The sequence below is a fragment of the Uranotaenia lowii genome, chromosome 3 (assembly GCF_029784155.1).
Source record: "Uranotaenia lowii strain MFRU-FL chromosome 3, ASM2978415v1, whole genome shotgun sequence".
Classification (NCBI taxonomy): Eukaryota; Metazoa; Arthropoda; class Insecta; order Diptera; family Culicidae; genus Uranotaenia; species Uranotaenia lowii.
The window spans coordinates 302,551,731-302,563,506 of record NC_073693.1 but is presented as its reverse complement, the minus strand read 5'-3'; the positions used below and the strand labels follow the sequence as shown (position 1 = coordinate 302,563,506).

General features: G+C 37.3%; 1 protein-coding gene across 1 annotated transcript; it reads right to left on the bottom strand.

The window, feature by feature from the left end:
- Positions 1–6,473: 6,473 nt before the first annotated feature.
- LOC129753671 (atrophin-1-like) lies at positions 6,474–7,736 on the bottom strand. Its single transcript, XM_055749513.1, has 3 exons — positions 7,709–7,736; positions 7,282–7,355; positions 6,474–7,217 (listed from the first exon to the last, which is right to left on the bottom strand). Exons 1-3 carry the CDS (start codon positions 7,734–7,736, stop codon positions 6,729–6,731), a joined length of 591 nt encoding a protein of 196 aa, XP_055605488.1. The 3' UTR covers positions 6,474–6,728.
- Positions 7,737–11,776: the final 4,040 nt, after the last annotated feature.

The following is an 11,776-nucleotide window of genomic DNA, read 5'->3' as shown; positions in this document are numbered from 1 at the left end:
CATTGGAGATATCCGATTATTATATTATATTTCTCGCCGCCTTAGTGGTGCAAGGACTAATGCAAGAATGCCGCTGAAAAACCGAGCAGGTCAGCTGCTGAGAGATCGAACAGATCAGCTCAAGCGTTGGACTGAGCATTTTGATCAACTTTTCCGAGTTACAAATAGCAATGGCCAACAGAACCCGCAGCTCGAGGCGCCCACAGTAAGTCGCATTAATGGCGTCAACTTGGAAGCGCCCTCGCTGGCTGAAATAGAAGCGGCAATCATGGACATTAAATCCAACAAAGCGCCTGGAATCGATTGCACTCCTGCTGAAATGCTCAAAGCCGACCCTGCCTTGTCAGCACAAATGTTGCACCGTCTTTTCGCTGACATTTGGGATACTGCAACTTTCCCGGCCGACTGGATGCAGGGTATCCTCGTAAAGATCCCAAAGAAAGGAGACCTAACAGAGTGCGGTAACTGGCGTGGTATAACTTTGATCTGTACAACCCTTAAAGTACTCTGCAAAGTGATCCTGAACAGGATCCAGGAGAAAACCGACGCTACACTCCGACGGCAACAAGCTGGATTCCGATCCGGACGATCATGTGTGGACCACATCACAACGCTACGAATAATACTGGAACAAATCAACGAATTCCAGGACTCTCTTCTGCTGGTGTTCGTTGATTTCGAAAAAGCATTTGACCGACTGAACCACGAAAACATCTGGGCTGCTCTTAGACGACGAGGGGTCCCAGAGAAACTAGTCCATCTCATCGAAGCACAATACGAGGCATTTTCGTGCAAGGTCTTGCACGACGGTGTCTTGTCCGAACCAATCCCGGTAACTGCTGGAGTGAGACAAGGATGTATTTTGTCACCGCTGCTTTTTCTCATCGTAATGGATGAGATCTTGACTGGATCGATTGACTGTAGACCAAACCGATGATTGCCGTGGAATCCTTCAGCAATTGAGCAACTGAACGACCTTGACCTGGCAGACGATATTTTTTTGCTCGCCCAAACACAACAAGACATGCAGAGCAAACTCAACGACCTCACCGAAAGCTCCAAGGCAGCAGGTCTCAAAATCAATGTCGGAAAGACCAAGTCGATGGAAATCAATACAGAAAATCGTTCCAATTTCGTGGTAGCTGGACAACAGGTTGAGACAGTGGAGTGCTTCCAGTATCTTGGTAGCCAGATTACGCCTGATGGTGGTACCAAGAAGGACTTCGAAACCCGGATCAGAAAAGCCCGATTTGCGTTTGTGAGTCTCCGAAACATCTGGCTGTCACGCCAGATCTCTCTACGAACTAAGATCCGAATCTTCAACTCAAACGTCAAATCCGTATTGCTGTACAGGTGTGAAACTTGGTGCACATATGCGGTGACGACGCGAAAACTGCTAGTTTTTGTGAATCGCTGCCTACGGAACATCATCCGCGCTTGGTGGCCTGGCAACTGGATCTCAAACGTTGAACTTCATCGCCGATGTCATCAAAAGCAGATCCCTGCAACGTTACACGATTTGTCTATGTACCGTGTGACCAACATCTTTTAAATAAGTGGTCGTGAATCTCGTTTTTAAGCTTTTTTTCCTCAGATTTAAGCTTTTTTGCCTTGAGAGCATAGGAGATGAAAGCTCAAATCTGAAGAAAAAAGCTTAAATCTGTCAAAAAAGGGGAAATCTGAGGGGAAATCTGAGAGATGTGCTCCATACGGTTTGTATAGCATTGCCGGGAAGTGATCAAAAGGCGCTAGAAATCGAGATACGGGAACGTAAGTGGATATGGATTGGGCACACCCTGCGAAGAGATGAAAACGAGATTTGCAGAAAGGCGCTTGACTGGAATCCAGATGGGCATCGAAGAAGAGGCAGGCCCAAAAGCTCGTGGCGGCGAAGTCTAGCCGCAGAAATCCGCACAGTTGACGAGAACCTTGGCTGGCAGCAAGTGAAGACGCTGGCTCCGGATCGCCAGCAGTGGAGATCTTTTATCTCAGCCCTATGCGCCGGTCAATCGGCGCTGGACCCTTAGGTAGGTAGGTTTGTTAAAGCAATAGGATTTGCTAAAAACTTGAAAAATATTGTAATTTTTTCTGTTTAAAAAAGACGCGAGTAACCAATGTAGGTTAAAACGTCTCTAATAAAAAAACAAAATTGATCCAGTGTCCAATTCCCGTACGAATCGGTATTTTTCACCCATGAGCGTTTAGGACGTTCCAGACAATATGAAATTCAAGTTTAATATCAAGAATCCCGCCGGAATCATGGTATCTGGGCGGCTGCTTTGAATGGATTGGAGAATCTTCAATGAAGATGCCTTCTGTTTTCATAAAATCTGAAGTAAAAATTGTTACTAAAGTCTACATGGAGCTTTTGAAGAATCAGGTGCTTGCTTGGATTCGGTCACTTGTTTTGTGAACTCGAGAATGTTGTTCTCCAACAAGATGGAAACGGAGCCAAACCTGATTCGAGTAACACGGTGCGCCTCTGGACCGTTATTATAAAAAAAAATTGTCCATCAAATCCAAGTACGGGGCTCGATTCCTTAGGTCATTCTGCACCTCTGGGTAAATTTTAAAAAAAATCCCTAGCAGAAAATCCGAGAAATCTTGATTTTAAGGTTTTTGTTGAGAAATTTCAAAATAATTCATATTCAAATTATTCAATATCATCAAAAAACCTCCAAAAACGTCAAAAAAGTGGTCCAAGTCATTTCCAACCAGTATGTATTTGTTGCCGTTGATAAAATTATGATTATTTACAACTGACTTAACTCTCCAAACATGGCTTAAGTGTATTATAAGTATGGTTTATTAGGGGTTTAAGTTTAGTTTAAATTATTGTTTCCGTGAAGTTATGGGGGAAAATGAATTTCAAATCAGTGGTGCTTTTATTGGTTAGTAGGAAAAGGAAACAGTGAAATAGTAAAAAGTAAAAGTAAACTATAAAACAGCAATACAACTAAAAATAATGAATGGAACATATTAAAAACTCAAAACTAACACATATGGTTGCTGTTGTAATCAATCAAAGAGTTTAACAAACGGTCGTTATAAACCTTTGATGATTTGGGAGCTTTATATCGCTGCCAAATCACATCAAAATCAGCATGTACGGATTCGGAGGCTTGCTCATTGTGAAGCCCAAGTCCTCTTCCGGCTTCTCGACAGAAATCCGCCACATGGTACTTTGTAATGTGATATTTAGATGTGAATGGAAGATTCAGCTTCTCCCAGCTGCTGGCAAAATCTGCAATAGCCTCCTCAAACCCATGCATGCTCGAGTTTAAAGGAAAAGCATTTTGCATACACGTTTTTGAAGTTATTCAGAACCTGAAAATCGTAATATTTATTAAAAACTTGGTAAAGTTTATTTAGTAGAACAACCAACCGTAACGTAATCTGAAAGTTCAGGGTTGTCTGCCAAACAATTGGTAGCATCCAATAGCGCGTGGCAAGCTCTTCCTGTGAAACCGTACGTCATCTGTTGGTGTCTCACCTGTGCTTGTTCCACCCATAAGTCTACCCAGTCTGGTGCTTTCTTCTCAAGTGACTTAAAAATAGTATTAATAATTCCAAGCGTTATATGTAACGGTGGAGGCGGGCAAAGGTTCACGATTTTGTCTTCATCACTACCCGAGACCAACGGGGCATTCACGCAGCTTGCGAAGTTCTTTCCATTCAATTTCTTTTTTCTTGTGCAATTTTCGTTTATACTTCCTTTGGTTCTCGCGGTTCCGTTTGCTACACCGAGCTCGCTCTTTAAAGCCTCACAGTATGGACATGGATTCTTCGAAGAGTGGGCCATTATGCCAATTATAATATTTATAATCTTGAGGTCCCCAGCAACCAAGTATTCGAGCTCGTGTAATTTGAGAAGTTTCGTCCAAACGGGGGAAATATTGTCATACTTTTCAGCGAGATTTGGTGAAAGTGCAATGATGAAAAGCTTTTTCACGCCGCCATCCTTGAAGCCAGCCAGATGTTCCATTTGCGGAGAGATCACAGATAACGTTATCTTGAAGAAGCTCCTACCCCCATCAATTCCTATTTTCACCACAAAATCATCAACAGGTGGTCTTGAACGTTTGATACGGTTAATGAGTTCCGGTACATCAGTGCAATATGCAACAACATGATCTGACGAAGGTGCTACATTTCCTGTGATGCTGGACAACTGAACTACATCAAACAAGTCTTTAAGCTGCCGGTTCATTTCAATCAATTTCAACCGCACTCCAGATTCTATATCGACTCCAGAAGCTCGAATACTTTTAATCACACCTAGATAATAGATAGATTATATAAAACAACCATTGTTATGAATACAATACTAATTACCCATTGTTTTCCTCATGCTTAGATTGTTTTCGCCTTTGACCTTAAACAAATCATCTGCACGTAGTTTTTTGGGAGGTTCTGGACAAGTTGAAACTTTCTCGAATACAGACGGTCTTCCACGAAGATTTCGCAGAACACATTTTCCATCTTGATGGATAAAATATTTTTTTTTTTTTTGGATTTTTTAAATCAGGTGATCAGTGATGGTTTGAATCATTTGACTTAATTTTGAATCATTTGCTTATAACTTCTTTTGAAAACATTTTTCCCAGAAATGATGTTCTAAACTTTAGTAGAACTAGATCTTAGCTGCAACTTTTGTGACCAACACAAACCTGTATCTCTTATGCCTTATGAATGAGAAATCGAAAAGTTTAAATTTTTGAGCAATGATCGTAATCACAATCATTTGGATTAGCGGGTTGGATTAAATCCTACAATTCATACCACATTGAAGATACATATTTATGACATACAAGAAAGTTGTAGCTTAGATCTGTATCTACTAAAGTTTAGAACATCATTTCATGGAAAAAATGTTTTCAAAAGAAGTTATAACCAAATGATTCAAAAATAAGTCAAATGATTCAAACCATCACTGCAGGTGATTATTTTAAAATATAGTTTTACCTGGTGAATCTGGCTTTGAACGCATATAGTCAGCTACTGCCGCATCCGCTGAGCTTGACGAGGGCTCTCCATTATTCAAAATTAAAATGATTTTCAAATTCGACGCTCGGGTGGATTGAGTGCAATGGTGCCTTTTTCCTCTTCCGTATTCACTGTAGCAAGTTTTACAAATTACCACCGCTTTACACCCATCAATGTCTTCTGTGTCTGGACTGGACCTGGGTCTTCCGCGCTTGAGTTTCTTGGGTTCAAAACCAGGCAGGTTGCTTCTGCCCTCATGTATACCGGCAGCAACACAAATCTCACATTTGCACATTCCTTGAGATCGCGTGATGATTGAATTTTCGAGCTTGTAACTTCGAATCCTGGGGACCCTTGTACCTCCCTTGCTGAACTCTCCACACGACGCGCGACATGTTCCGCAAATGACCGACGGATACAAATTTTCTCTGGATTCAAAATCTTGGAGAAATTTTCGAATAACAACTCTTATACCTGCACTTATCGGTCGAAGCGACGATGTCTTAGAAAGGCAGAGTACGCAAACCAAATTTCTGTTCTTTTCGTGAACATCCATTTTGAGGACAAAAATTGACGTTGAGAATTTGAAGTTGAATCCTTTTGATTTTTCAAAGCCCACTTGTGTCCCCGCTTTTGTGCCGGTCAACTGTTTCGCTGGTCATTCGCTTGTAGGTAGTTTCAAGCCAATGATGATTACAAGATTTATTTAACCTTAAACCACTAATAAACCATACTTATAATACACTTAAGCCATGTTTGGAGAGTTAAGTCAGTTGTAAATAATCATAATTTTATCAACGGCAACAAATACATACTGGTTGGAAATGACTTGGACCACTTTTTTGACGTTTTTGGAGGTTTTTTGATGATATTGAATAATTTGAATATGAATTATTTTGAAATTTCTCAACAAAAACCTTAAAATCAAGATTTCTCGGATTTTCTGCTAGGGATTTTTTTTAAAATTTACCCAGAGGTGCAGAATGACCTAAGGAATCGAGCCCCGTACTTGGATTTGATGGACAATTTTTTTTTATAATAACGGTCCAGAGGCGCACCGTGAGTAAGATATGAAGTTTTGGTCGATGGGTTTTTGGCCTTCGAGTAGTCCAGAATTGAACCCCCTCGACTATTTTATATGGGTGTGTAAGGCCTGTAACTTCCTCTCACCCAAATGTCGTTTATCTGAAGGCTTCCAGCCCTGGACACATCAAGTTATTGTTCCTTATATGTTCATCTACGTGCCTGAATGTTATCAAGATTTCAAATCATATTTATATCAAGAAAAGTGTTTTTGAAGCTTGATGATGGATTTTTGTTCTTTTTATGGGTCATACTGTAGTTACATTCTTGAATTTATAACAAAACATCTTGTATATAGTTCACAGCGATACTTCCTCATGCGCCTTTGGTTTTTATCGTTCTTTTTATTTAAACCATCAATTATTACCGGAGTTGATTTCGGAAAAAGAGGAAAAATGGAAACGCTTGCTTCAAAACGCTTTTATTGATATTACAACAGAAATCCTTACACAAATAAATATACTTACAGCACTAACATCTCGAGACCCAAACGAAGTAAATAGTTCTATGAACTTCGATGAAATCCAGGACAAAGGTTTATTTATCGCTTGATTGATTGATTGGTTGATTGGGAGGAATTATACTGATGGCAAATCACGTGTTGAACTTCCAGTTTTTTTTTCGGGAAGTTTGGTTTAAATTAAAATTTCTGAAACAGATCACTGAATCGGATAGAATCCCTTGGCCACCAGAGGCTGGGAGTAGGTGAATTTGGCCGCTACTGGTGCGAAAGCCTGTGGAGCTTGCTGATAGAAATGAGGCGCGTAATGCAGTGATTGTTGGGATTGAGCCTGCAGTTGTTGTTGATGATGGGCGTGGTGTTGTGGGTGGTGAATGAGTGGAGTTCCAGGGGTGGCATAAATGGCAGCTGGAGCATTGGCCGCGTAGATGAGCCCGCCCTGTTTCTGGATCGGAGTTGGAACCGTCGAAAACAGTTGATAACGGTGCGATTGCTGTGGCTGTTGCTGCTGCTGATAAACGTGTCCAGATGGGCTAAAGTATTGGTGGGGAGCTGCGGAGTTTACTGGAATGGGACCCAGATAGGCGGAACTTCCGGGCTGCTGATGACTGTAGGAGGCGTAGCTGAAGCCCTTTGCGTGATGTTGAGTGGCCGCGGTGGTCGAAACCGGGATCAGTTGTTTGAGATGCTGGAAAAAAGGATTGCGGTTTGAGAGTGCTCTTTAATTTTGCATTGAACTAATGTTGACTTACGTGAGCAGGAGTGGCAATTGTTGGTGCGGCAACTGTTGAAAGGATCTGTTTGGATGCCAAGGAAATCGGATATCCTGTTGGAAGATAAGAAAAAAGTTGAAAAAACTAAACATGATTTTTGAAACAATAGATCACAGAGGTTTCGAGAATTTCATAACACTTGATTTGAAAAAACAAAAACAAAAATTCAAACCCTAAATCCAATGAATGATGCAATGGAGTACACAAGTGATTTTAAAAAATTTGGAAATTCATGGATTCATCGAACCAGGTTGAAAGTCGAAAATAAAAGTAGAGCGCTCCAATTTAAGAAGGCAAAAATAAAAAAAAAAACAAAAATAAGCATTTGTGGGAGAAAACGCAAAACGGATCCGTTCTCAGTTTTCCTCTGCAGTCCCAGTAACAAAAAGAAAATTGCATTATACACCAACAGCGCCGACACAATCAAGATTCATGCTCTCAATTAGGGTACCCTAGCCGCTGAAATTGCTGCCATTGACCGGAAAAAGAAACCGCCTAGCCAAAATCTAGTGGCGTTGAAGTTTTGGCTTTCGTTAATTTTGTTTGTTTTGCATTTCGGAAGTTTTTTTTTCAATCCTTTGCAAAAGAATCAAACTGCACAATTATATCAACAGGAATCTTTGATTCATTAGAGAACAGCATTTTTGGTGCCTCCGTTTTTATTACTGTTTTTGGAAGATTTTGACGTCCTGAATTCGAATCATTTGCAAGATTTTGTCTTTCACCTATTGTCTAAGTGATTATATTTTGAATCTATTAATCATAATTCATTTAATCAAGGATTGAGATATTTTTAAAATATATTATAGATTTAGAGTTATATAGCTGCAAAAAACTATACAGTTTTTTTTTAATTTAATTTTATAACAACAGGGAAGAATGAGGATACTTGATCCCTGGAGATTCTTGATTCCTTAGCTATATCTTGAAACTGGAATAGCTTACAAAGATCAGATGTTCTAGAAAAATGTGCAAAATAGAGCAAAACAACAATGCTTAAAGTTCAAATCTATTTGTATCACTTTAAAATGTTCCTTGCATGGAAAAATTATGACAAAAATATTTGTTCCAATATATCAATCGTTCAAACGTTATATGAACTTCATAATAAAATATTTTCAAAGCAATGGAAAACTTTCAACTTTTTTCAGAAAATGTTTTCTAAAATGTTAATTATGGGTACAATTGGTCCCTAGAGTTAAAAACGTTATATTTTTTCTTTAGAATTGATCGTGAGCATTGCTGATTACGAGATTTCTAACATATATCCAAAAACTAATATTTTTCCAACAATTGTCTGAAGAAAAGAGCAAAATCAATTAATTTTCTCTTAATTATAGAAAATAGCGCCTTTGTATGCAATGTCACTAGCATTGAGACAAAGTTATAGAATTTTCTTCTTCTGTCAGTTATACATTGTGAAATGAGAACAAAAAAGACTAAAATAGTCAATTGACATTCTATCTTGGGTTATTGTTGGATTTTCCAAGGATTAGGGCTTCCTGAATAAAAGAACAAGTCTTCTCTAACTTTAAAAATATGGCAATTTTTTTTACTCCCACAGAAATGCTTATAGTTCATCTACGGGTTCAAGTATCGCTCTAATTTTAGAAGCATTGAAACTTTAAGTTACAGCCTGTCAGAAAATGTAAAAGGGTGCGAGTTGCTAAATTTTTCCAAAAAGATATGGTGAAAATAAGAAAAGGGAATCAACTATCCCCACTCTCCCCTACAGCTATTTCTGACACCACTGAAGAATGTCTTCGAATATTTGATATGGAAGATCAACTTGGGCTGAAAATATTCCAAAATTTTGTCAAATTTGCCGTATTTTGCAAAATTTTGAAAAATAAATAAACAGAATGCTTTTATCATATATTTCGCAGAAGTCAACATTACTCACAATCTTCGGGAAATTTCATCATTGAATTGCAACAAGAAGAGAACCGTGAAAACCATCGATATGATTTAAAGTGTAGGGGAGAATACGGATACTTGATCCCTGGGGATACTTGATTCCTAAGCTAAATCTCGAAACTGGAATGTCTAACAAAGATCAAATGTTCTAGAAAAATGTGCCAAAATGAGCAAAATAACAATGCTTGTAGTTTAAATAATTTTATCATAATAATTGTTTGAGTAATTGATTTTGTTTGAAGAATTTCTCAAAATGTAACTTGAAGATCTTTTTTCATCACTTTAAAATGTTCTTTACAAGGGAAAATTATGTAAAAAAATATTTGTTCCAATGTATCAATCGTTTGAGCGTAAAATGAACTTCATAATTCCATATTTTCAAAGCAATGGAAAACTCTCAACTTTTTTCAGAAAAAGTTTTCAAAAATGTTGATTATGGGTACAATTGATCCCCCTTCCAAACGGCATATTCTTCTTCTGAATTGAGCGTTATGATTGCTGATTACGAAATTACTAATATTTCCCCAAAAACTAATTTTTATCAAACAATTGTCTGAAGAAATGGGCAAAAATAATTAATTTTTTTTTAATTATAAAAAATAGTGCCTTTAAGTATTCAATGTTATTAGCGTTGAGACAGAGTTATAGAATTTTCTTCTTATGTCTGCAATAAATTGTGAAATGAGAACAAACATGACCAAAATAGTCAATTAACATTCTATCTTAGGGTTGTTTGATTTTTATACAAGGATAAGGGCTTCCTGAATAAAAGATCAAGTCTCCTTCAATACGAGATCAAGTCTCCCCCAACATCAGAATAATCGCAATTTTTTTACTCCCACGAAAATGCTTCTAGTTCATCAACGGGTTCAAGTATCGTTCTTATTTTTGGAGCAGGGAAACTTGAAGTTACAAGCTGTCAGAAAATGTAAAAGACGGCGAGTTGCTAAAATTTTCCAAAAAGATATGGTGAAAATAAGAAAAGGGGATCAAGTATCCCCACTCTCCCCTAAGGCCACTTCAAGATGTTGGCCAAAATTTTTAGTTAACCCATTTTGTAAAAATGCAGAAGGTTTCAACTAGTTTAAGGTGGACATAAAAATTACTGATGCTCAAGTTAATTTTTCAAAGAACTGATTTTCATAACAGACAAAAATACAAGTGTGATTGGTTTATTTATTGAAGTTTTGGTAAATTAAAAAAAAATTGACTAACTCAAATGACGAATCGCTTGAATTGTTTATTTTTGAAGCGTTTTCAGCTTCAATGTTCCTTTGTTATGTTAGTTATTATATTGGCTATTGGCTAAAGAAGAAATTGACACGCGCTAAGCAGATCTTTCTCTTGACAAATGGATGGATAATTATTTATTTTAATTTATCAATTAAAAGAAAGATGAAAGTAAGCCTACAAAATTGCACCCTCAAAATATGAACAGTGTACACAACTGTTTTCTTAACTAAGCTTTCGTAGAATTGTCAACGGTGGTATTTCGGATGAGATTTTTTTTTAAGAAAAAAAAATTTAAAGTTACTAACGTGTTAACTTTTTTAGCTGGTTGTATAAAATAATGATTTCAGCTCCAAGGTTTTGATTCCGGGGCATACCACAGACTGAAGGAACTTTGATCACTTGTACCATTAATTTTTGAATACTTTGAGAGGAGTTGCTTTTTCGTAACCTCTTAAAAGTGCTTAACCACTTACTCAGGTATGAAGTTTTAATCACGATCATTGAGCATATTAAAACGACATTAGTGGCTATAATTAAATATTTATCACAAAACTAGATTTCATGTTTCGGGATAAATTTGATCAGCATGATTTAAATGAATCCCAAAATCATAAAATTTATTGTTTTGGTGCCGTGTGACAAAGGAGGCATAACCACATGAATTATGAAACTTTCGTAAAGAATATCATTTTTTTTTCAAAAACTTTGAAAGTCCATGGATTGATATTGATGTTGCATATTGGCAAAACTATAAGGGATAATGTGGATAGTTGATCCCATTTTTTTTTATTTTCATTATATCTTTTTGGAAAAAAATTGCATGTCACCGTCTTTTGCATTTTCAGAGAGCGTGTTAATTGATGATGGTGACTTAGTTTCTCACATCGTGAGATATTTGTTGAAAGTTTTTGATTGTTATAGAAATTTTCAAATAGAAGTATGCAACAGATTAACAATTTTTTACATTTTTTGTTGCCGATGAAAACTTTACTCAGTATGGCGGTTTGGCTTAGTTATATCACCTGCAAGCTTTCTATTGCTTTTACTATCCTACACTAATACTATTGGTGAAAAAATATTTTTCGAAAGATCACTTAATATTAATAATTTTTTTTAATTCAGTTACCAGTCTGGGAAAAAAATGCAAATCAAATATTCACAAATCAAATCTCGTTTCCATATTCCGAGATATGATTGATCGCATCAGGCGTTTGTTAATTTCAAAATTTCATTGATTCGAGCATCAATTTTCATTATTTCAGCGTGTAGTTTTTTTTTATTTTATTTTACCCCTTATGTATGCAGCATTTTTATGCTTTTTCAT

What these genes read in the sequence shown, in the direction of transcription:
- LOC129753671 (XM_055749513.1), bottom strand. Translation starts at nt 7,736, where the DNA reads ATGAATCTTGATTGTGTCGGCGCTGTTG. An exon ending in TGATTGTGTCGGCGCTGTTG is followed by an intron (nt 7,356 to 7,708) that starts GTGTATAATGCA and finishes ATCTTCCAACAG; the next exon opens with GATATCCGATTTCCTTGGCA. An exon ending in CAATTGCCACTCCTGCTCAC is followed by an intron (nt 7,218 to 7,281) that starts GTAAGTCAACAT and finishes CCTTTTTTCCAG; the next exon opens with CATCTCAAACAACTGATCCC.